Consider the following 25,815-nt stretch of genomic DNA (forward strand, 5'->3'; position numbering starts at 1 on the left):
CCGCCTGGCGTCACACCTACGTGCTCCGTCAATAGTGAAAAACGAAGCGTGAGGTCTACGCGGTGCAGAGATTGTCCGCAGCCATGAGCGGGCTTACCTGTAGTTGGGGTCTGTGCGGAGCGCCGATCGCAGCAGTTCGCCGGTATCGTTGTGTGGCAGCGCGGGGAGGAAGTAGACGCCGCCCAGGAGCTGCTTGTACGCGGCCAGGTTGTCTGCGCACACAGTGTTCAATCGCGAATCCTGACACCTCGAACCAAAAATGCGTCTAACTGCGTATTTGAAGCATATGTTGGCGATTCACTCATGAGTAGACTCACTCAGGCACACACAGGCTCTTATCAGATCATGATCTGAGTCGCGAGTCCGGACTCACATTCAGATCATGATCTGAGTCGAGTGAGCCCGGACTCACATCTACATCATTATCTTAGTCGTGAGTGAGTCCGGACTCACGTTCAGATGACTGAGTCATGAGTCCAGACTCATATTCAGAACATGATCTAAGTCGAGAGTGAGCCTAGACTCATATATCATGATCTTAGTCGTGAGTGAGTCCAGACTCGCGTTCAGATCAAAGTCGTGAATCCAGACTCACATTCAGATCATAATCTTAGTCGTGATGAGCGTGAGCTCACATTCAGATCGTGATCTGAGTTCTCCTGGTCAGTACGGTGTAGTGTGGGCCTTTCAGATCAAACAATTCCATGATGTGAGGTTGAACAATCCCATGATCCCAAGTGAATCCATGCTGCCGATTGGGCACATGTTTGTAATGCTCACGCTTTTGGTCGAGATGATGATGTAGAGCAATTTTAATATTTCGTGGTATGTAATTTTTGTGGCTAATGCACTCTAAAACATTACCAAAAGGCGAGGAAAGTTGATTAGTCACCGCGCTTGGTATTGTTAGTGATTAGCTGTGCCTTGCTGTATTGCGGGTGTTTTGTTATTTCTTAATTGTTTTTTTAATTGGTTGGAGAACACATGCAGCGGCATCTTTACGTCTTGCGAGCGGCAGCTACAGGCCTCTAGACCTCTCAGCCTAGCCTGGCAACAGGCTAGCAGCAGTTTAAGAGTTCATCACACCACAGTGTTTTTAACAACTTTTTGGCATTTTAGGCATGTAACTTGAGTTGTCGGGCATAAAAATGATTAAGCTGTCCGGTGTGTGAGTTTACAGGAGTCCTAAGTTAAGGTGAGACTGGGTTAGTCCTGAGATGAAATGTGCGAATGATCTCGAATGAGTGAGCGCAATTCAGTCGTGAGTTGAAATGAGTGAGTCCAGGTGAGTCATGAGTCAAAATGAATGAGTCCAGTTGAGTCGTGATTTGAAATGAGTGAGATAAAAGTCGTGAGTCAAAATGAGTGGGTAAGTCGCGGTGAGTCAATCGAAATGAGTTTGCTTAGATGAGTGGTGAGTCCAGATCAGTCATGGTTCGAAATGAGCGAGTGCATCCAAATGAGAGAGCCTAGATGACTCGTGATTCTGAGTGAGATGTGAGTCGCTATGAGTGATTGACCGCCAGATGACTGGGGAGTCTGAGTGAACCGAAGTGAATTGTGAGCCGAAATAAGTTTCAGTTGATGACTTGGAGTGAGTGAGCCCCGGCCTCTGTGACTATGAATCTGAGCGGGCCAGTAGGTTGATCAAACTTTCACGAGTGAGCCTGAGCGAGCACTGGTGATTTTGCCGAGGTATGGTTTGAAAACGACGGCCTCGTTTGCCGGTTACCAACAAAGCCTCTTACTAAACCGCATGACAGAATTATCTTATAATGGGGTTCTAAAATAGTGTTGCAATTCCCTAACGTAAATAAACGCCACTAAATGTGAATTCATGTCCTCCTCGCGCAGCCGCAGCCATTTTCTCTTTCCTTACAGAATTAGTAACTCTTCTGCCCAATCTTATAAGCAAAAATAAGCGTAAAACTTTCTCTCGTTTCGTCTTTGCGCACACGTTAACGACTTCACCTCAGATTCTAACGAAACCCTAGGCTTTCGGAAACGCAGTCTGCGTAGTGCCTCGCCACATGTAAAATTACTTGCGTACAATGCTCTAGTTAGGTAGAAGCTTCAGTACCTGTCGCCCATTTGGAACCCGCATCAATCGTATCTCATCTACTGAACGAAATTAGTGCCCAAAGGTGTATTTATTTATTTAAGATACCCTCAGGGTACAGATTTGTGCGAGCCCTCCTGGCTGGCACAAAGGCGGCGGGTGCACGTTTGCGAGCGCCCTTGGCCAAAACGGCGCACGCACCGGCCACGATCTTCTTGATGTCCTTCTCGGTGACGTGGCAGCCCGGCTTGAGGGCGACGAACGCGGTTGCCACCTCGCCGTAGTCCGGGTGCGGCAGTCCCACGACGCCCACCTTGTCCACGCCAGGACAGCTGGACGTGATGAGCTCCTCGATCTCGGCTGGCGCCACCTGGTTGTCCATGCACTTTATCATCTCCTTCAGCCGCTCCACGAAGTGCACGCGGCCGGTCTCGTCATAGTAGGCAAGGTCACCTGCGACGCGGCCACCGGCAGAGATAGCTTGATGCTTGCGATCACGGCGCTGAACAAAGCTGCACGTTGGAATTGCCCTTCTCAATCCGCATTCTTGTCGTAACTGGTTTTGAAGCCTTTCTGCTGCATCCTTTGGCATTGCGGCAGCCGTTCTCCGGCTCGCTCGGGTTCGAAGCTGCAGTACAACGCTGCTGAACGGTGTCTAAGGACTTTCTTTATGGGACAGCTGGAGTAGCAGACTTCTGGCTTTTTTTGCAAGCTAGTTGCTGTTCAGGATATTATTCATAGTCTTCGGGGTTTGTCGCATACACATAAGGTTATGGGATGCCCTCTTCTCATTATGAGTGATCAGCACTTAATTGGCCTCGCCCATAGCCCGAGTCACTTTGGAACGTTAAACCCCCCCATACAACTAAGCGCTAAATTGAATACGAATGCCGTCACTAAACACTGGGGTTCGCTCGAGTTGCCGCGAAGCGTGCGCGATGAGCAACCTCGGCCACGCGGTTTGCATTTGGCACGTATTCCTGATTTGCCGCCGAAATTGCACTGGAGACTTCGTCCGGGGCAAGGGACATCGTCGTAGTCATATTTCCCAACTGAAAGCTGCCATCTTGGTTCAGTGGCCGATTAGATTATTGTTCAGGAGGACCTTGACGTAGATGCTACCACGGACTTTGTAAACCGCCATTGTGCCTTGGTCTTGCCGAAAGAGGACAAAAAACATGAAGGTTTACATCTTTGGGCAGGCCTCGTAGCGGGAGAAAAATATTGAACGGTTGAATGAGTTTATGCAAGCGAAGAAAGAGCGAATTCTGAGCAAGAGCTGCGTATAAACGAGAGTACAAGGAACTAAAACTGCAGTTTTAGTTCCGCAGTTCTAGTTTTGTTGTGTTGTTACAACAGGAAATTTTATGTTGCCACAACAGATATTCACGTAGTATTTTGGGACCTGAAAGTAGAAATTCTTGTAGTAATAACTAGATGTTCTGTAGTATTGAGGATTCTCCTGTCGTAACGACCGACCCACTTCTGTCGCGACAGCAGATTACTTCACAATACTACAGGAAAATCTGTCGTAACGACAGGACAATCAAAATTTGCGTTGTATTTTGGGACCGGCTCTGTCATATTTTTCTAATGAGTGAAACTGTTCTTTTCAGTGTCCGGCGTCGCACAATGGTGATAACAAGGGGAGGAAGAGGAAGCCTCAGTCGACTGACCGATGTTTTGTAGCCTGGCCGACTCTGCCCAGGCGAAGAGATGTTCTTTTCTCGAAGCGCTGAAAAATACCCAAGATGAGGACGAGTTCTCTTGTTGAAACATTGGCCCCCGGATTGAGACTTCCCTCTTTCACCTTATTCACGCTGGTTCGAAAATTTCACTTTCTATCCTCTCTTCTACTGTGGTGACGAACCACGAACTATGAGACTTCAGGGACGGAAGCTGACTGGGAATAAAATGAGCGGCGGGTGGCAGAAGTGAAAATGTGCTTATTCTGCGAGGATCTGCGGCGTAGACAAGGCTTGGAAACTTTCACTTTGGCGCCATTAGGTTTACTGACCCGTTCGGCACCAGCCGTTAGCGTCGATGATGAGGGCCGTCTCCTTGGGCTGCTTGTAGTAGCCGCGCATCATGGACGGTGTACGGAAGAATACCTCGCCGTGCTCCTTGGGTCCCACCGCCTTTCCCGTCATCGGGGAGACGAACTGCGCGACGCCGACAATGCCCTTCTGAGTTCGCCCCGAACATTTGATTGACGTGTGCCGTAAAAAAAGTGCGGCTCCTCAAGACTGAATATTTTCCGTCAGCTGCTTGCCCAAATCTGAGCGCAAGGACTCTCCTGAACATACAGTTCTTAAGAGACACTGAAGACAAGCACAGCCAATGGTTATTCTCAGTGAGTGAGTATGTGGCTCTTTGTGGTTATGCTGACGTTTCTCCGGCAGCTAGGCATGCTTGTCACCTAGAAAACCATATTTAACTATCCTCCCATTGGTGAACTTGAGCTCGTGACATCCTTACCGAAAGTGGTGGCTTGCCACTCTTTTGAATTCAACGATAATGTAGACCCGCCGCGGTGGCTCAGTGGTTAGGGCGCTCGACTACTGATCCGGAGTTCCCGGGTTCGAACCCGACCGCGGCGGCTGCGTTTTTTATGGAGGAAAAACGCTAAGGCGCCCGTGTGCTGTGCGATGTCAGTGCACGTTAAAGATCCCCAGGTGGTCGAAATTATTGCGGAGCCCTCCACTACGGCACCTCTTCTTCCTTTCTTCTTTCACTCCCTCCTTTATCCCTTCCCTTACGGCGCGGTTCAGGTGTCCAACGATATATGGACAGATACTGCGCCATTTCCTTTCCCGCCAAAAAACCAATTATTATTATTATTAACGATAATGTAGCGTAGCCTCAGAGATCCGCGAAAATATTTGCCGTTGACGTGCAAAAAAAAAATTACTTGCGCAATCAGGCGGTGATGGCGACACCTGTATTTGTTTTTTTCGAACAACAAAACGAACAAAAGTTCCGTTTTCGTTAGAGTGGTGTCTTTGTGATTGGAACGCGTTACCCCATGAACGGAAGTCAACTTCTATTGGCAGTGTCCTCTTAATGCCGAATGCTGATTTTCCCATCTTCCCGGTGAAACCAAGTACATTGATTTTATGTAAGAAATACATTTCATTTCTTCCAGAGGCCGCTCGCAGCTGGCCCCCAGTGTGTCGTACTTTGATTAGGACATGAGGACGTTACCACAACGGTTTACATCTACACGAGCAGCGTCAGTAGTTGAGGTGACCCAGAGTAAATGACCTTGAAGGAACCTTATCTAGTGGATGTCTGTCTTATATGAAAGTTAGCTATTCTCCAAAGAAAAGCAAATATCTTTCGATAATCTCTGCGAGACAAAATATTCGGCCATGCCGACAATCCGGCGACACAAAAGAACTACACACATCAAAACCGCATGCGTCAAAACAGCGCACAAAAATAGCACAGCGACAAAACAGCACAGGGAAAAAACGGCGCAGCGATAAAACGGCACAGGGAAAAAACAGCATGGCGACAAAACAGCACGCGTGAAAAGACCACGCCGGAGAAAGCGGCACAGCGACAAAATAGCACGATGACAGAAAAGCGCAGGGAAAAAACTGCACGACGACAAAACAGCACACCGGAGTACAGTGTAGCGCTGCTGGAGGGGTGAACTATAAATCACAACACATGCGGCAGCGACCTTTGGATTTAGCGAGTGCTCATTCAGCTGGTTAATTAAGAAACAGGGCAGGCTCATTTTTCGAGGAACAGCGTTGCTTGAACGTTGCATATGGCGGAACTAGCGGTTTGGTTCTTGCTGCATGGCTTCAATGATCTAGTTGCTTTCTGTGTTATGTAATAAGGATCTGGGCAGCTAAGAGTTAAAATGGCGCGGGCACCTGCTCTGCAGTCAAATGATCCCGGTAGTTTAGCTAGTCTTATTTGCTTGCGAGGTTCGGTTTCCTTGGCTGCTTTCGATCCATTACGCGCTGCCGCACGTAGCCGCTTCCAATAGGCAGCATGCATGGCGTCTCTCGCTTGACTTCGCTCTTTGGCATGTCCTAGCCCTCGCCCGCTCTTCAGCGGCCATAGCGAACACTCGCGGCGATGGCAACTTCAAAGCATAGCAAGAGAGGCTACAAATTCGAATAGGGAAAGCGAGAGGCTGCTGCGATGGCCAAGAGCTCCAAGGCATCGAAAAGCTTAGCGCATCTCAGGTTCAAATTCTGATTGATGTATTATCATTTTTTTCTGCTTCGTACATTTCTGACGCAAATGTTCTTAAATTCAGAAGCATCAAAATGGCAATTAACAGCTTCGAGAAAGAAAATAAAGGACGAGCGAAAATGTGTAAAGGACAAAAGACATCTAATTTTTAGTTTCACGCCACACAATTCGGGTACCGAACCGAACTTGCTTTTATTGAAAGGATTGCCACAACAAAACATAAATCTATTCGCCATTTTTGTCACAAAACAGAGTGGATGCAGACTGCCTAATGTATGTTCGATTATTGAAGCTCACGGCAGCCAAACGTGCGAAATGAACAGAAAATAGAAAAAACTAACTTGAGTTAGACTCCATTTAATTTGAATGGAGTTGAGCTAGCCTCAGACGACTGTGCAGCGTTCTGGTTAAACACCAAACAACCTGAAAATGTCGGCTCGGGCAATCCTGCTTCGTTAGAAGTATCGCATACTGGATATTTTCAATCTGTGAGGCCCTGTAGCTCGCTCCAAAGAAAATTGTCGAAGATTTAATTGCCGACAGCGAGAGTTAAGAAGAATTAGACCTTCTGGTACACCCAGAGCCCATAAATCGGGCGCATTTGCCAGAATTCAACACCAAGATTGTCAACTCGCGGAATCGATCCTTCCAGAACAACTTCTTCAGCCTTATTCATTTCATTACCCGCCATTAAAGAAAGCCTATAGTTGAAATCGCGAATATTACCCTACCGTATTCCTTATTGTGTCTGAAACCAGCACTCGCTAACTCCTAAGGTCGCTGAAGCATGTGTTGTGAATACTGTTTCCGGTTATGGCTATGATAGTCCACTCCTCCTGCAGCGCTGCACTGTACTGCGATGTGCTGTTTTGTAGCTGTGCTGTTTTTCCCTGCACTTTTCTGTCGTCGTGCTGTTTTGTCGCTGTGCTGTGTTGTCGGTGTGCTGTCTTGTCCGGCGTGCTGCTTTGACGCGTGCTGTTTTATCCCTGTGCTGTTTTGTCGCAATGCCGTTTTTTCCCTGAGCCGTTTTGTCGCTGTGCCGTTTTTTTCCTTATGCTGTTCTGTCGCTGTGCTGCTCTCTCCTGTGCTGTCTTAAGATTTTGTGCTCCTTCTCTGCCGTTATTATTCGAGAAAGTTACCAACTAGCCCAAAAACTTATGTCCGGCTTCACGTCATGAGTTTGAATCTAGTGGATAAAACGAGTTACAATGTTACAATCCCATTTTTTTAAAGCAGTAAATTCATATCTTGCTGCCGATGGCGCTACAAAAACCCACTTATGGCTTTGCCGCACTCGTTCTTGTATGTGTGGCTACTAATGCTGTCCAATAAAGAATGTTGTATCCTATTCCAACAAACCTAAATATCGGAAAAGAGCCAAAGAATCAACCTTTTACTAAGAAGAAAAATGGATGGAGTTAGCAGAACTTTCTCGCGGTTTATTTTCGAGGAAGGTTAGAAACTGAACCAAAGGACGAGAACAGAAGCGAATAAACGTGGTGTCGTATTCGTTTTTTAGCCTCCTGTCCTCGTACTTGTGCGCAGTTTGTAACCTTCCTAGATGAATTTATGCTCAGCGTTCCTTCTACGAACTCCTGGTGAACGAAATTAGCACAGAGCCTTACACTACACGGCGGCTCATGATCACACGTAGGCGTCGACTACGAATTAGAGAGCAGTGGGGACCGCCAAGGCGAAACCTTCATCTCGACGTTGGGCGTCGGCAGTCCCTGGTCCGAGTAGTTGATCTCCTCCTGTCCTGGGGCAGCCAGAAGTCCGCAGCATTCGGCGACGCCGTAGAAGTTCCGGAAGCAGCGCAGGTTGGGGAACACGACAAGCGCTTCGCGCATCATCCCTTCGCTCACTTGGCTGCCCGCGACGCACAGCTTGCGCATGGCTCCCAGGCGCACGCGCGACTGCTGCATCTCGTGCATGAGGCGGTGCAGCCGCGACGGGAAGCCGAACAGCGCAGACACCTGCGCGGTGGGTCCCACAAGAACAGGCGAGATGCTTGACGTCGCCTGTTGGTGCAGGAACTGACGTCATGAATCTATGTTCTCACTTTCCCCGCGTCACTTGTCCCGTGTCCCCAAGCTTTAGCGATATCCCGCCTTACGCCTGGATAATAAACCAGCTCCACGCTCTCCCGGATAACAAGGGAATCCATGTCTTTATAACGGCGCACTGTACCTATGCATGACCAAACACTGGATACATGGCCACGTAAGGAGGAGGATGATTATACGAGCTTCGAAGAAGAGGGAGACAATGAGGAAGAGTAGTTAAGTAGGGGCTCCCGCGAAGAAAAGACGAGGTAGGTAGGTAGGTGAACTTTAATAAAATCAGAGGAATGTTTCTTGAGGCTTGTGGGTAGGCTCCTCATTCCAGGGCTCCACTAGCTTGAGCTGTCAGACGGAAGGATCTGTTTATGAGGGCTCTTTGGTCCTCGATACGATCGCTTGACAGCATCGCCTCCCGCCGCTCAAATGACGTGTACTGCGTCTGTAAGTGGTTCGGTTTCGCCCCTCATCCCCACGAAATGCGGAAGAGTGCTGGACGGGCCTGGCATCACGGGCTTGTGTCAGGGTATAGTGTTGGGTGCATGAGGTGAAGTTTGTGGAGATGAAGGAAAGTGTTCGTCTGGGTCGGACGCCAAGAGATAGCGTCTTGGGTGCCTACTTTTGTGTGAGGAGGAGGGTACTTTCGGCACTGGAGACGCTGGAGCTCTAAGCGTTTGTTTTACATGGAGCGAATAGGGATGAATTAGAATGCACTGGATGGCCTCCCTCTGTTAATTGCTGCTCGAACTAAGACGAGGAAGCTCTAAGTCCCTGCGAGCTCGATGCCTTTATTGGCAGCCCTTGGTATGTCAAAAATGGCAGCACAACACGCAGCAGCATGAATACTTTCCCCCATTACTCTAGTCGATGGTAAGCGTGGATATGATTGCAATTCTTTTCCTTGTGGCCTTCGATTGCTGTCTGCATTGTTTGCGCGCAGTTGATATAATTTCATGGTGTACTCAAGATGTGAGATGCCGTTGTAACAGTAACTCTCTCGCATATTCCACGTTGATTGTTGGTTTGAGGCATATGGATTAGCGCATTCAGACAAGGACAATAGAGGTAAATGAACGCAGATGTACTTGGGCATGTGCATCGATGATATTTGCTTCTAAAGACTTCGAGAATGTCTCACAAAAACTGGTGCAGCTTAACTAGGAAGCGCTGCTTAACAACTGACACCAATAAAGCTGAGTTGTCGAGCAGCTCGGCGACAGAAGTGTATAGTGAAAGCAACAACAAATATGGCATCAGGTGCTGATTCAACGAGCGCAGTCTCTATCCCGTCTGTATTGGCTTACGGAGCACTTCAAGATTGCTGCCTCTTTACCAATGGCCATTACAACTACGATAATGCACTTAAATTTGCAAAGCATTTGTCTAAAATCCAACTTTACTCCATGCTGCTAAGCAAATACATTTTAATCACAGCAGTTTACTGAAAATGCTTTTTTGTTTTTGTTTTTAATCACGATTCGCCAATACGGAAAACTCGGCGGTTTACTGAAACTGTTTTTTTTGTTTTGTTTTTAATCACGATTCGCTATTACGGAAAACTCGGTCTATGTACAGTTTTGATCCAGAACAAAGTGCTCATACTGCCACACTGCTGACGTTCTGCCGGCCGAACCTGTCTCCCAGCGCGTGGCCGAACCGTCTTCTGTCTCGAATGAGCGCGGCGGTTCGGCAAGCCTCACCCTAGTAAACGGCTGTGTTTCCCGCTTCTTGCGACGTTTGTCGGTGACATTTGGTGGAGCCGTGCTGGGTACCATCCCATGTACGCTGACCCCGTCGAAATCCTTGACGCTTCTCCCCGACGTGCGGACGCCACACCTGTTCACAAAGCCAGCCGTCGCCTACGAAGCCTGCAACCCGAGTTCGAGCCATTGACAAGTCCTGTGCGAGCTATGACTTCCACCACTCGTATCCAGACAGGTCTGTACTCTGGCAGTGCCCCGCCGTTCGTCCTTCTCGCACCTTGGTCGCCCCCATCCTACCACGGCGACCGGTTCGAGGATGTTGAAGATTGGTTGGCCAGTTTTGACCGGGTTGCTGCATTCAACCAATGGGACGACGAGCGGAAGCTGATGAATGTTTATTTCGCACTGCAAGACTAGGCGAAAACGTGGTTCGAGAACCACGAGGCATCCCTTTCCAACTGGGCAGCTTTTCGCCGTGAGCTTCTCGCTACATTCAGCTCGAATGAACGAAAGGAAAATGCTGAAATTGCCCTTCGCTCGAGGTCACAGCAGTCCAACGAGAGAGTGGCCTTGTTTATTGAAGACATGACCCGCCTCTTCAATCGGGCCGACCCGGCTATGCCCGAAGCTACAAATGTGCGGCACTTAATGCGTGGGCTAAAGGAGCAGCTGTTTGCTGGCCTCATGCGCGACCCTCCGAGAACCGTCGCCGCCTTCGCTAAGGAAGCTACGAGCATGGAACGTTCACTGCAGGAACGGAGGGCCCAATACGGCCGTCAGGCAAATGTAGCGGCCTCTCACTACCGCACGTCCTTACCAGGTCTCGGGGATGAGGCGCTGCGAGAGTTTGTGCGGAGCATTGTTCGCGAAGAACTGCGACAGCTCCACTTGGATGCTCCGTCGGCAAGCACACATTCTACAGGCGATGTCCTCCGCGATGAAATTCGGCGGGCGGTGCAGCCACCACCAGCATCACTATCGGAGCCGCACGTGATGTCCTGCAGCGATGCCCTGCGCCGACCTGCCCCCGCGCCGCAAGCGTTTCGCCCCGTTGCCGAAGCACGACCACCCCATCGTTACCGGCGTCCCGTCGAGCAGCAGCAGAACTTGTGCCCTCCTTTCAGCAAAGCGCACGTATGGCGAACATCCAACAATCACCCGCTCTGCTACCCCTGCGGGGAGCCCGGCCATATTCTGCGGAATTGTCCGTACCGGAGGCTGGGTTTGAGAGGATTCCCACCAGACGCACCTCGACCGCGCTATGGTGAAAGACCGCAGGACATAGAGGAGTACCTGGCCACTCAAGTGCTGCCCCCGACCTCGCAGTGGCACCAATCGCGATCGCCGTCCCCAAGGCGCTTTTTTTATTTTCAACATACTGTCAACCCCAACCGGGGTTTTTACAGGGGTGGGCAGATGTCAAAAATACCCATCTTCCAGATAAAAACAATTATAGAACAGTAAGCAGTTGTACAATAATAAGGATGGGTCTACTTAAATCAAGACAAGAACAAACAAATTCGGGGTAATCAGTTATATAGAACACAGTATATATCACGAACATTTTAAGAATATTTAGTCAGTTTTGTGGCAGTATACTCAGCTCGGCAAGCTCCAAAAATTTGAGAACTGTCGGCTGCATTACAATCGAAGCGTCAAAGGCATTCCATTCGCGAACTGCTCGCGGAAAAAAAGAAAAATAGAATGTGTTATTGCAACAAAAAAATTCTTCAAGTGTAAGAGGATGTTTGCGGCGGGTGATTCTGGAGTGGCTTATATTGACGAAGTCTTCAGAGTTAAGCTTAAATGAATTGTGCAGAAGTAAGTATAGGAATTTCAAGCGGTGCAGTTTCGATCGGATAGATAAAGGCTGAAGTCCTGCGCGATGCAAAAGTTCAGTAGGTGAGTCTGTGCGCCTGTACTGGTTATTGATAAATCGCGCAGCTTTTCGCTGCACACTTTACAGTGCGGCTACGCTAGTGCCTGTATAACGGAACCGTGTAACGTTAGCATTTTCTAATACCGGGCGTATAAGTGAAGTGCATGCCAGAAGCTTTATCTCGGGAGGCGAGTTTTTCAAGGCACGTTTGAGGATAAGTAGCTTGTTCATTGCCTTATTTGCTACATACTGAACGTGCGTTGTCCAGTTCAGGTCGGATGAGATAAGGATGCCCAGACATAGGTATTCCGTAACAGTTCGTAGCGCACTGTTATCAGAACCATAAGTGAACTTAAGCGGATTTTTTTTTCTTTGTGACGGACATAGAAACAGTGTTGTCTTTGTTAATGACCATACTCCAATCATGACACCACTGAAAAACTTTATTCAAAGCGCTATTTAGTTTGATCTGGTCAGACGTATTTTTAATTTCATGATAAAGAACGCAATCGTCTGCAAAAAGTCTCATTTGTACTTCATTTTGGTTAGTTATATCATTAATAAATAGCAAAAATAAAAGAGGCGCCAGTACAGATCCTTGGGGGACACCAGATACCACGGGAATAATGTCGGAGGTATGTCCGTCAAATTGGACAAACTGACAACGTTCAGACAAAAAACTGCTGATTTATTTTGCGACGGGACCATCACAAATTAAATGCTTGAGTTTATACATCAATTTTTGGTGCGACACTCGGTCGAACGCTTTGGAAAGTCAAGGAAAATTATATCGAATTGCGACTGATTGTTAATACCTTGCGCAAGATCATGCACGAATTCAACAAGTCGTGTTATAGTGGATAGACCATTTCTAAAACCGTGCTGGCAAGGCTGAATTAGCTTTTTAGCTTCTACGTATTGAGTCATAAATTTTAGGATAATGTGTTTCAGAATTTTCCCACATGTACATATCAGAGATATGGGTCGATAATTATTCGGGCAGTGTTTGTCACCTGATTTGTGGAAAGGGATTACTTTGGTGATTTTCCATTCAGAGGGAATACAACATTCACGAATTGATTTCTGGAAAGGAAGACAAAGATATTTGCTACAAGGCTCGGCATAACGTTTTAGAAAACCATTAGGAATGTCATCTGGGCCGCTACTTTTCTTTTCATCAACATTTAGAAGCAAGGATAGCACACCAGCCTCAGAAATTGTAGGTGTATCAACGAGATGCTCGTGGCCATAGTGTTGTGGCGCAGTCTGGCCAACGTGGTTTTTATCAACAGTGAAGACCGATTGAAAATATTTGTTGAACGAATCTGCATTAAGTTTGCCGTCCAGAGATGACATGGGAAGTCTTATCTTTTGCTTTGTGCTCAAGTAACGCCAAAATTTGCTTGGTGCAGTTTTAATAAAGTTTTGTAATGTAGTGTTGCAGGAATGTTCTTTTGCATTTCGAGTTGCATGTTTAAGTTGGCTATTTAATGAATTAAGGCGAGGGTGGTAGTCAGGAATGGAGTGAAATTTGTTCCGCTGTATGAGTCTTTTGATCCTTCGTTTAATATTATTTATTTTACGCGTGATCCAGGGATTGTGGTTTTTTACAACTTTTCGAACTGTTGGGACGAAGCTTTCCATGCAATGCATAACAAGATTTTTAAAATACTGCCAGACGCTGTCAATACTGGACTGCTTATCTTGACATAAATGGGAAAAGTTCTCGTATTTATGAACGAGATAAGTCATAATAGCATCATCATTGGCCCTATTAAATGCGAGGACACGTTTTTCAGTACGATCCGGGCTAACAAGGTTAGTTATAGGCAATTTACACACTATTAATGCATGATCTGATAGCCCTTGAAGTGTTTCTATTGTTATGGCACTGCTTGGAAAGTGATCGCTAAAGAAGAATAGGTCTAGAATAGAACTGGTTTGGTTATGAACACGAGTCGGCGTGTCGACAATCTGCGTAAGGTTGAACGTTGAAGGTTGAACGCCCAGTCGGCCCTCATCCTCTGGTCAGTTCAGAGGCACGTCTCCTCGCCGGGAAAACTGAAGACGGTGTCCTCCGCGGGTAGGGCCGCCGCCACTGCACAGAGTCAACAGCCTCCACCCGACGATTTGACGCGACGGCCCGAACGCGGACGACCTGATCCGACGTGCTGCGAACGATTAGTTGCTGCTGACATTTGTGTGACCGCCGACAGTCATGAAGTGACCGCACTCCTTGATACCGGCGCTGATTTTTCTGTGATGAGCAGGCAGCTCGCCACAACCCTCCGTAAGGTTCTGTCGCCTTGGTGTGGACCCGTGAACCGCACCGCTGGTGGCCATGTAGTGACGCCGATCGGCGTCTGCACCTGTCGCATCCAGATCCGCGGTCTTACTTTCACTGGTTCTTTTGCCGTACTAAGTGACTGTTCGAAAGACCTCATTCTGGGCATGGATTTCCTTCAAGAGTATGGCGCGGTCATCGACCTTCGGCAGCTCATGGTATCTTTTTCCGCGCAGCGAGCCGTTGACACCAACACCGTGCCCAGCAGATTAACGTTGCGCGTATGTGACGACCACATAACGATCCCTCCGCGAGCCAGCAAGTTTATCACAGTCGAGTGTAATGACAGCACCGGCACTCTTGGCATCGCTGAAGCGAACGTTTCGCTGCTACTCGCTCGCCCCGCCAAGGTGGCTCAGTGGTTAGGGCATTCGACTACTGATTCGGAGTTCCCGGGTTCGAACCCGACCGCGGCGGCTGCGTTTTTATGGAGGTAAAACGCTAAGGCGCCCGTGTGCAGCGCGATGTCAGTGCACGTTAAAGATCCCCAGGTGGTCGAAATTATTCCGGAGCCCTCCACTACGGCACCTATTCTTCCCCTCTTCTTTCACTCCCTCCTTTATCCCTTCCCTTACGGCGCGGTTCAGGTGTCCAAAGATATGTGAAACAGATACTGCGCCATTTCCTTCCCCCCCCCCCCAAAAAAAACCAATTAATATTATTATTACTCGCTCGGCAAGTTTGTGTCGCGCGAGGCCTAGTAGAACTTCACAACGGTCGCACCGACACCTCAATCATCAACTTTACCTGTGAACCACAGCATTTAACGAAGACAGTGGTCATCGCTTATTTTGACGAGCTTGGAGAGTGTACCAGGCAGTGCTCTTTGTCCACCGCGTCAGACCTCGACGAGACGACGGCTATAGCCATTCCGACCGACGTAAACCCGCACCTCTCGGCCAGTCAGAAACGCTGCGTGGAAACCTCATCTCTTCCTTCCGTGACTGTTTTGCATCGACTTCCAAGGTACGACAGACGCCGCTTACCAAGCACCGAATTATCGTTGCTGACGACCAAAGACCACTGTGCCAGCGCCCTTATCGCGTGTCTTCAAAAGAACGTCACGCCATCCGGCGTAAGGTTACTCAAATGCTTCAGGACGACGTCATACAACCGTCCACGACCCCCTGGGCATCGCCTGTTGTCCTCGTCACGAAGAAAGATGGCACCCTCAGGTTCTGTGTGGATTACAGACGCCTCAATAACGTCACGAAAAAGGATGTGTATCCTCTGCCACGCATTGATGACTCCCTAGACCGCCTGCGCCATGCCACCTACTTTTCATTCCTTGACCTCCGCAGTGGGTACTGGCAAATAGAGGTCGACGAACGCGACCGAGAGAAGACCGTCTTTATTACTCCCGACGGTTTGTACGAGTTTAAGGTGCTCCCTTTTGGCTTGTGCTCTGCCCCTGGCACATTCCAACGAATGATGGACACTGTGCTGTCTGGCCTGAAATGGCAGTCGTGCCTCGTATATCTCGGCGATGTTGTGATTTTCTCTGACACATTAGATGAGCATCTGAAGCGTTTGCGTGCTGTTTTCGAGGTCATACGTTCCGCTGGTCTCTCTCTCTCAAGCCAGAAAAATGTCACTTCGTTTCACGAGTTAAAGTTTCTTGGTCACATTGTGAGCGCTCGAGGTGTTAGTCCGAACCCCGAAAAGATGGCCGCCGTAGCTGCTTTCCCCAAACCAACAGACAAACGGAGCCTGCGTCTTTTCTTGGGCCTCTGCGCGTACTATCGCCGGTTTGTTCGCAATTTCTCCAAGCTAGCAGAGCCTCTGACCCGCCTGACGAAAGACGCTGAACCCTTCTTCTGGGGCGAGGACCAGGATAGAGCCTTCTCGGAACTCAAGTCCCGTCTCCAATGTGCGCCTGTGATTGGTCACTTCGACGCAGAGGCCGACACGGAACTGCACATTGATGCCAGTAACGTTGGTCTTGGTGCGGTCCTTGTTCAGCGACAGGATGGTCTAGAACGCGTGATTGCTTACGCCAATCGCAGTTTATCCCGTTTCGAAGTCAATTATTCCACCACGGAAAAGGAATGTCTGGCTGTGCTGTGGGCAGTTACGAAATTTCGACTGTACTTGTATGGCCGCCCGTTTCGGGTCGTGAGCGACCATCATTCACTGTGCTGGCTGGCGAACGTGAAAGATCCCTCGGGGCGGCTTGCCCGATGGAGCCTTCGGTTACAAGAATTTGATGTCACCATCGTGCACAAGTCCGGCCAGAAACACAGTTATGCTGACTGTCTCTCGCGCGCTCCTATTCCCTGCCCCACCGACGAGTCCGACGACGATTCCGCTTTTCGAGGAGCTGTCACCACACCCACCCTTGCCCGCCAACAGAGGGACGACTCCGAGCTGCTGCCCCTCATCGAGTACCTCGAGGGAACCGCTCCATCACCACCTCGACTCTTCAAGCGCGGACTGTCATCGTTTTGCTTGCGCGATGGTGTCCTCTACAAAAAGAACTACGGCCCAACAGATACTGTATATCTTCTTGTAGTGCCTACAATGCTTCGTGACGAAGTTCTACGTGCGTGCCACGACGACCTTCCCTCGGGCCACCTCGGGTTTTCCCGCACGTTAGCACGCATACGCCACAAGTACTACTGGCCCAGGTTTGATGCGGTTGTCCACCGCTACGTGCGTACCTGTCGTGAGTGTCAGCGCCGGAAGACGCCGCCGACTAAACCAGCCGGGCTCCTGCAGCCTATCGATCCCCCGAGCCTCCCATTTCAACAGGTCGGCATGGACTTACTCGGTCCATTTCCGGAGTCTTCCATGGGTAACCGATATATTGCTGTTGCCACTGACTATCTCAGCCGCTACTGTGAGACCAAGGCCCTTCCCCGTGGCACCGCCGCCGAAGTTGCACAATTTTTCATTCACAACATTGTGCTTCGTTACGGAGCCCCAACAGTCGTATTAACTGACAAGGGCACCGCGTTTACGTCGGCACTTACGAGCGAGGTGCTTCGACTCAGTCGCACCAGCCATCGAAAGACTACAGCTGACCATCCGCAAACAAATGGACTCACTGAGCGGCTTAACAAAACAATTGCCGATATGCTTGCTATGTATGTCGACGATGACCATGCGAAGTGGGACCGGATACTGCCTTACATCACGTTCGCGTACAACACTGCGCTTCACGAAACGAAACGTTTCACTCCGTTCCATTTGATGCACGGTCGCGAAGCCTTGACCATGCTGGACGCCATGCTTCTTCCGGATCCTACTCCCTCTTCTGTCGTGGACGCTGAACAATTTGTTCGTGACGCCGAAGCCGCTCGCCAAGTTGCTCGACAGCGAATCGGGTGCCAACAGCAACGCGACGCCGAGCGCTACAACCTCCCCCGCAGGGAGGTGATTTATACACCCGGTGACCAAGTCTGGGTATGGAGCCCGATCCGTTTGCGAGGGCGCTCTGAGAAGCTTCTTCGCCGTTACTTTGGTCAATACCAGGTGTTACGCCGCCTCAGCGCGATGACCTACGAGGTGCTCCCTCAAGGAACTGTCCGGTCGTCTCGACAACCGACGTCCGAAGTAGTGCACGTGGCGCGAATGAGCCAAATTACTCCCGTTAGCTCCTTTCTGCGAAGACACTTGCGCTTCTACCTTCCGCCTTACGCTTTTTTCCCCTCGCGTGCGGCATCGAGTCGATGCCTCTTGAAAGGGAGGGGGCAATGACACACTGCTGACTAGGGTGCCTGGTTGCGCGCCTCGCCCCCGCTCCGGGGCGAGGGCGAGCATCCAGGCACCCTACTACTGACTAGTGTTCCTGTATATGCTCCCGCAGGGAGCAGAGTTGCGCGAAGGTCCGCCATTTTGTTCCAGGCTGTGCGGGAAAGCAGCTCCTCGAGCGCACGGGCGCTGGGATCATGACGGAGCTGACGCTGTAGAGCAGTTCGCTTTTTATGCGTTGCATATTGCAATCACTCAGTTCAGCCCTTGGGCGCGGCCGGGCAGCCACTATTGACCTTTAGCGCAACCACGTGACGTGACGTCACGGCAGCCGGAGGAAAAGCTGGGCCCCAACTCGCGCGGTCGCGCGCGGCCGCAGCCACCACCTGATTCCCGCTCCTCCCGCTAGGGGTGCTGTACCGGCGCGTGACGTCACGTAGGAAAAACTGGGCCCCAACTGGCGCGGTCGCGCGCGGCCGCAGCCACCACCTGACTCCCGCTCCTCCCGCTAGGGGCGCTGCGCTATGATTGACGTCACGGCATATGTATAAAAGAGCTGCGCTCCTTCGCCGGGGCAGTCTTATACCTTTGTCACACAGGCACTCTAAAGGCACTTTGAACTAATGCTCCTTCATGCTCCCACAGGAGCACTACTTCAAGGGAGTTCGTCCGTGCTACACGGTCGCGGAACGACCTTCGCAAGAAGTTTTTAGCGCCCTCATCGGCGAAAAGTGTTATTAAAATTGCAAACCTCACTGCACATGTAAATACAGAAATGTCACATTTTTTTCGTAAATTAGTTTTATAACCGTATTATGTTAAAGCAACAAACAACATGGCCGACATGGCGGCATATTTACCGTGGCTACCGTGACGCTCGTACATCTGGAACGAGAGTATGGCGTGGTGAGACTGCCACAAAACAAATGATCTTATATTTTAGAACACCACTAATCTTATGAAGTGAATTTATAAAATGAAAATTGAACGTTTCTTTTCTCAATTTATTTATGCTGTTAACTCGCTGGGAGAGAGAGTACTCCCTTGAAGCCTCAAAGGACGAACTCGAGCTGCCTTGTTTAGAAGCTCCTTTGAGCTAGGTGTCCTTTGGCGCGTCCGTGTGGCAGCGCACGTTCGTTCTTAGAGTAATGGAGCATTAGTTCAAAGTACCTTTACAGTGTCCGTGTGACAGGGGTATTATACCCCTGTCACACGGGCATTTCAAGGGCCCTCGAACCGAGAGTCTATCGACTCAAAGGCGATCGAGCGCTTCTACACGGGCAGTTTCAATGGCGATCGAGTCAATAGCCTATCGAGTCAACGGAGCAGCACGAAACTCCATCGAGATATGCAACGCATTCATGGCTTAACGAAGCTAAGCCTGGCCATTTTTTTTTTGAAAAGCTTACAAACGGCGCTGGATTGCTGGCATCCTTTTTTTTGCCTTTCACGATATCAGTGCTCAGGATCGATGCTAAGCCCTTCATACTTTGTTGAAAAAAACGCCGAAAAATAATCTGATTTGCCGAAAATATCATACAGCATGACAGAAAGATCGCGGAATGACAGCGATAGCTCGCAGTACGGACATTAATGGCGCATAAATGATTGAAAATGAAAAACCTGCGTGAGTTGTGCGATGAAGAGAAGTGCGGTATTGCCTCTCCCTGCAGAACCACATTGAAATACATTATTCTATAGGGTTGCGACCGCCGATGTTGCACGAAGCTTGTGAAACCACGCTGCGTACGATGTGAATGCGGGCAGTCTAAAGCAATGCATTTTGCACGCAAGTAAATCTAACCAACCAAGGGCACAGATATCGCAAACTCGAGCGCTTATCTTTCATAAAATATACGTATCATTTGTTGCTCTGACTTCTAGCCCTCCATTGCATTTTTCCTCTGCCATGGCCATCTTTTCAAGCCAAACACATCACGTGCCGTACTTCTTTAATAGTTTCTAAGGATCTCGAAAAGTGATGTGTATCTCTTTCTGTGCTGTTATTTGCTCGTTTTTCCTTAAGCAGTATTGCGTTTTCTCTTGACCTACTTGAAATATATGTACCTTCACTGCATTCTGAAATATCTTTGTTTTGGACTGCTCCATGTTTTTACGCAAGGAAAAATAATTATCTGAGAAACCAATTTTGCTTTCAAGTATTTCATGCTATTTTTGTTCCCCTCTCCTCCAGTGTTAACGTCCTTGTCAGTGGAACCTTAAGGGTACTCTTAACAAATAAAATAGTTAGATAGCCTAGGCAAAGCTTGTTCTCATTAAGAGTGACTGGCCTCCCACTTCTATGTAGTAGACTGGGACTAGAACAAAATTTCACATACAGTTTGCTTGTCAAACATTCTTTATTTCGCAAAACAAACAATTTCTGCAAAATGCTGGAGGTGGCAGCAGAATAAGCAGACAGGCTGGCAGCGGCTGCACATGAGAAATGCTCTGTCACGAACAGTTAGTTCGGAACAAAACCTTTATTCACATTTTCATTTGGGACTTGTCGCGTTGAAGGAAAAATGAAGATAATTTGTTGATGGCAAACATGAGTCACCGCATGGAGTTTGAGCGAGCCTGCTGAACAATTTATAATTTATATTGAACTGTAATTTTTATCACACTATCAAAATATATACAACTGAAGCGCACGGAAAAGGCGGCCGACTGCACCGGACTGCACCAGGCGGCCGACTGCACCACAGCCGACTGCACCGGACGCATTCGATCACGATGGCAGCCGAGAGGGTACTGGGGCTGGCGAGGAACCGGCGTTGCGCATGGAAAGTCGGCTCCTCCTCTTCAAAATGGAACAAACGTCGTCTGCGGAATCACGTGAAGGCCGCTCGGCGAATGGCGTCAAGAGCGGCGCGAGGAAAACAGTCGCGCAACTCTGCTCCCTGCGGGAGCATATACAGGGACACTACTGCTGACATTCTGCCGGCGCCACCTGGTGGCCGAACCTGTCTCCCAGCGCGTGGCCGAACGTCTTCTGTCACGAATGAGCGCGGCGGTTCGGCAAGCCTCGCCCTAATAAACGGCTGTGTTTCCCGCTTCTTGCTACGTTTGTCGGTGACAATATTAATAATAAGGCACAACTGCATATGCGCTGCTTGCTTTGAGAAACGTAAGCATTGACTGTGGTGCGTTTTTTTTTTTTGGCAGCACATGAAATGCTAATGAAAAAGAGCTGCACTAGTCGGCAAGTATTAAGACATTTGCGCACTGTGAAACAACCGTACATGAGTCGGGACACTGGTATCTGTTGGTACAGCCTCCCTGGTTTTTAATTATAAAGCGCGAGCTTCGACCAAACTACAGATTTGCGCCTTATAACCGCGATAAGCGTGCAACATGGCGAGAGTTCGCGCACGCTCACGAAGGGAGAGCGTCGTCTGCTACGCTGCTCCGATCACGAGGACACACGCCCTGCCTCAATATCTGATTGCTAAAAACCGGCGGGCAGTAGAGCACATGTGCATAACTAAGATGGGACACTGAGACGTGTTTTCCCTCTCTTCTTTCCTGTTACAGGGGGCTGCACTGACGAAGCAGTGTTAAGACACGAAAAATAAAACTAAGAAATTACATCACCACGTGGAAACCATTGCCTGGAATGCGAACCTTCTGATTTGAGCAGCCGTCGGCGAGGTGGGAACACGATAAAAGGGGCACCAGAAGGTTCGCATTCCAGGAAATGGTTTCCACGTGCTGATGTAATTTCTTAGTTTTATTTTTCGTGTCTTAACACTGCTTCGTCAGTGCAAACCCCTGTAATAGGAAAGAAGAGAGGGGAATCACGTCTCAGTGTCCCATCTTAGTCATGCACATGTGCTGCACTGCCCGCCGGTTTTTAGCGATCAGATATTGAGGCAGGGCGTGTGTCCTCGTGATCGGGACAGCGTAGCAGACGACACTGCTTTCGTGCGAGTGCGCGTACTCTCGCCGTGTCCCACGCTTACCGCCGTTATAAGGGGCTGACCGGCGGTTTTGGTCGACGCCCGCGCTGTATTATTGAACACCAGGAAGGCTTTACGTAAGAGCTCCTGGTATCCATGACATCTCACAACCCAAACTTAACATTGCTGCTTTGGCTCAGCCCTTGAGCACATGTACGGCAAGATGGCTTCATACAAATCGTCACAGAAATGTTTATTGCAGATATAGACGCGCATAGCCGCCAGTAAATAAAAAAAAAAGACGCGCCTGAAGTGAAAGATACCATGCGCACCGATGTTTCCGATTTGTTGCCAATTTAATCAATGAACGTGCAGCTTTTTAACAGGAAAAACGTTTTTCAGCATCTGTCAGTAGCCCCTCTGTATTGACCATTAACTCCTTGAGGATAACAACAACACGCAGATTACGCAGTGCCGCCGACGCACCTTCGTAATCCGGCCACTCATGGTGCACTTAATGAAGCACTTTATGGAGCACAATGCTGCAAAATGGGGGCGACGCTTCTGTAGTCCCGGCAGAAAACAACTAAACGGACGTGAAGCCGAGATCATTTCGAGCACACAAGACTCAGCTTTCAGAAAGGTCACGTCGTACTACTCCCCGCAGTTCACTGACACGGTACACACGAACTAGCTGTAGAACTCGAAGTTAATTTCAACATTCGGAAAACAAGGCGTGCGTAATGAGCTTTTCAACCTCGGCTAACTGTCGAAAAAGCACTCGCTCCGACAGTAATCACTTTCGTTACACTCTCACTTGTCACTGTGAAGTGAAGCATATTGTATGCACAGGAAACTCACCCTGGGAGCTGCTTGTCGCTGCTGTTCTTGAAGATCACCGCGGGAATAAAAAACACTTGTATCAATCGCAAACGACTACAAATAAACACTTCGCGACACCCCCGGCCGCTGTGTACGTCTTGCGCAGGTTTGGAAGCCCCTAAGTCAACTCAATGTAAACGGCTGCAAAACAACGTGGGAGAAACTGTCGCTCGCCGCTGTAGCACACGGCGAAATTCGAAGTCGCTGTCAACACTCATCATGGCCACATGCGGCCAATATTATATGTTTCTCGGCATAGCTACTTCCATTTAAGCGTGGTTTCTTACTCCGCTTCGCAAGCGGCCATCTTGCACAGATAAAAATGAGGTGGGACCTGGCACGTCACGGGACAGTAGCCAATAGCGAGGATGCGACCATCCGCCCGTGCGACCGAAAGGTGAGGTTGACCAACTTGAACCGCCCGGGCGACGCGACCACCTGCCCGATTGTTCAGCCCACGCGCACGGTCGCGAGGACGCGTTCGCATGCGGACGAAAAAATGATCGTACAGCGGCCTGTACCTGGTACTTGGAGCAGACGTCGATGAACTGGTTGTAGGTGAGCGCGGGCGAGACGATGACGCATGTGGAGCCGACGCAGGCGGCCAGCATGGTGAACAGGAAGCCGCATGTGTGCGTGATGGGGTTCCACGCAAGGAACACGTCCGACTCGTCCGACGCCATGACATTCCTGCGAGCGGACCTCCTTTCACGCTCCGGCTGTGGGATGGCACCCCCCCCCCCCTTCACCCCATTCGCATCTTGTCTCTCTTTGGGTTGCAGTTGGGGCGCAGAAACAAAGAGGAACACGGTTTTCCCTCTCCTGTCAACATTGTCAGCACTAACCGCACGTGTAAAACGCCACAGTTAATTCTTTTTCCTCAGCGTTGTGGGCGCTCAAGCGTCAATGATATGCCTTTCCAGGGAAAGATGGCTTCTTGGACGCGTGGGATCGAGTAATCCACTGCGATAGCGGTAAAAAAAGGCACAACAGCGCTGTGTTGTGCTTTTTTTGTTGCGTCCCGTATGCTGGGCTGTAGTCATGGACTACAGCCCATGCAGTTGGCTGCAGCCCATGGCTACAGCCGTTGTGCAATTGCAGTTGTGCCATTATTGCGCCCTGGACACTGGGCGCATCGGAAGGCACAACTGCAGTTCGACGACAACAGGTCCACGTCTGCTGCTATAAACATTCCAGATAAGCCGGAACACAGTCGTCAGCAGAGAAACTACACCTTTCGCCTTCCTGCAGCGGAAATAAGCAAGGCCGACAGTTTCTGCTACTGCCATTACAATATGCCTTGGTGAAAGCAGCTGCTCACTTCAGTCCCTGTGCCAATCTCAGCTGCATCTTATAACCACACGTGGTATACGATAGAGAACGCTTACTGTCCAATTCAGCGGAGGAATTGCTCGCAATGGGTAATTACGCAATCATCAGCAAATAGGTGAATATGAGAGTTAAGAAGAGAGGGAACATCATTAATGTAAATTAGAAAAAGTAGGGGTCCAAGAACTGAACCTTGCAGAACCCCTGAAGACACCTCGGTAAAACGAGTTAAAACCGTTAGCAAAAACAAATTGTGAGCGATTAAGTAGAAAACATTCAATCCATTTCAATAAGTTACAGTCAATATTCAGATGTTTTAGTTTGTGAAGTAAAAGTTTGTGACATACCTTGTCAAAAGCCTTTGAAAAGTCTAGAAATATGCAGTCAGCTAGTGATGATAGGTCTAGAATATGGTGCAATGGATGTAGAAACGATATTAACTGTGTTTCGCAAGAGTAAGATTTTCGAAAACTGTGTTGCGCAGACGTAAAAAAGGAGTTAGATTCGAGGAAGTTAACAAGGTTGGTGAATATCATATGTTCAAGCATTTTGCAACAAGTACTGGTAAGGGATATGGGACGATAATTAATAGGGGAAGGTTTGCTGACGGATTTGTAGACTGGAACCACCTTTCCGATTTTTTACACGGTAGGTAGCGTTGATTTGTCAAGTGATTGCTAGAAAAGTTTGGTTAGTATAATAGAAGAATAAGCTGAAATGCTTTTTAAGAACTTTGTGTTAATGCCTTCGTAACCTGGAGCGGAATGAACATTCAGTGCATCAGTAAGCTTACCGACACCAGGAGTAGCAACAGCTATAGGTGGCATGGATACATAGTTGAAGTGGTGAGTTGGTGGCATATGTACACCAGACACGGCTGTAAAGTTGTCAGTGAATGCGTTGTTAAGAATCGTGGCAAAAATATCGGAAGGAATGGGGTTCCCTGATGGGTCGAATAAAGGGATGCGAACATCAGTGGAAGGATTAATGACCCGCCAGAATTTTTTCACATTGGCCGTTAACATAGAAGGCAGAACATGCGAGTGGAAGTGCTTTTTAGCATCTTTGAGCGCCTGAACATACGTGTTGGAAGCTGCCGTATACGAAGCCCAACGCTCACTATTTGGCGAGAGCTTTGCGATGCGAGGGAGGCGTTTCTTTTTGTTAGATAAGCGCTTAATGTTATTGTTGTACCAAGGAGCGTTTGAGTGGGTGGTAACAGTGCGCTGAGGAATGTATTGTTCAGTGAGTTGGGAGACTTTGGCTGTGAACATGCTCCAGTCAGTTTCAACACTACGGTTATCAAAGTTATCAAGGAAAACATCAATAAAGAGATACAGATCATTATTTATCGTCTGAAAATTTGCTTTGTTGAAGTCTCGTATATTTTTTTTTCTTTCTATTAGAATTCGGAGCAGCTAGGTTGATATCAGATTGCATTAGCAAGTGGTCGCTGATTCCCGGTAGGTATGTAATAGGTGAGGCTATGTCAAATCGATTTGCCAAGATTAAATCTAGTGTATTCGATGCGCTCTCTGTTATTCTAGTTGCTTGTGTGCACAATTGCACTAGCGAGAATACTGAGCACACATCTAAAAACTCGCGACCTTGAGAAGAGAACGGGGGCATTAAAGGGGAGTCGGTATTTCATGTTATGTTCGAAAAATTGAAATCGCCGAACAGGAAACGGCCGCTAGGGGGCCCGAGTGAGCGCACGCGTTTATTATCGGCTCCGCCAATTTCTGGTTC

At 48.9% G+C, this 25,815-nt stretch overlaps 1 protein-coding gene across 4 annotated transcripts in view; it reads right to left on the bottom strand.

The window, feature by feature from the left end:
• Positions 1-25,815, bottom strand: part of LOC144097449 (uncharacterized) — a 94,629-nt gene that overhangs the window by 18,877 nt on the left and 49,937 nt on the right. For 3 of the 4 annotated variants that reach the window (XM_077630170.1, XM_077630169.1, XM_077630172.1), the window contains 5 exons: positions 23,259-23,427; positions 7,975-8,250; positions 4,077-4,221; positions 2,261-2,512; positions 98-212 (listed from right to left, as the gene is read on the bottom strand). In XM_077630170.1, coding sequence (XP_077486296.1) covers positions 98-212; positions 2,261-2,512; positions 4,077-4,221; positions 7,975-8,250; positions 23,259-23,427 — 957 coding nt within the window. The remainder of the gene's footprint in view (positions 1-97; positions 213-2,260; positions 2,513-4,076; positions 4,222-7,974; positions 8,251-23,258; positions 23,428-25,815) is intronic. The other variant, XM_077630171.1, reaches the window with a different exon arrangement.

This window comes from Amblyomma americanum, chromosome 7, assembly GCF_052857255.1.
Source record: "Amblyomma americanum isolate KBUSLIRL-KWMA chromosome 7, ASM5285725v1, whole genome shotgun sequence".
Lineage (NCBI taxonomy): Eukaryota > Metazoa > Arthropoda > Arachnida > Ixodida > Ixodidae > Amblyomma > Amblyomma americanum.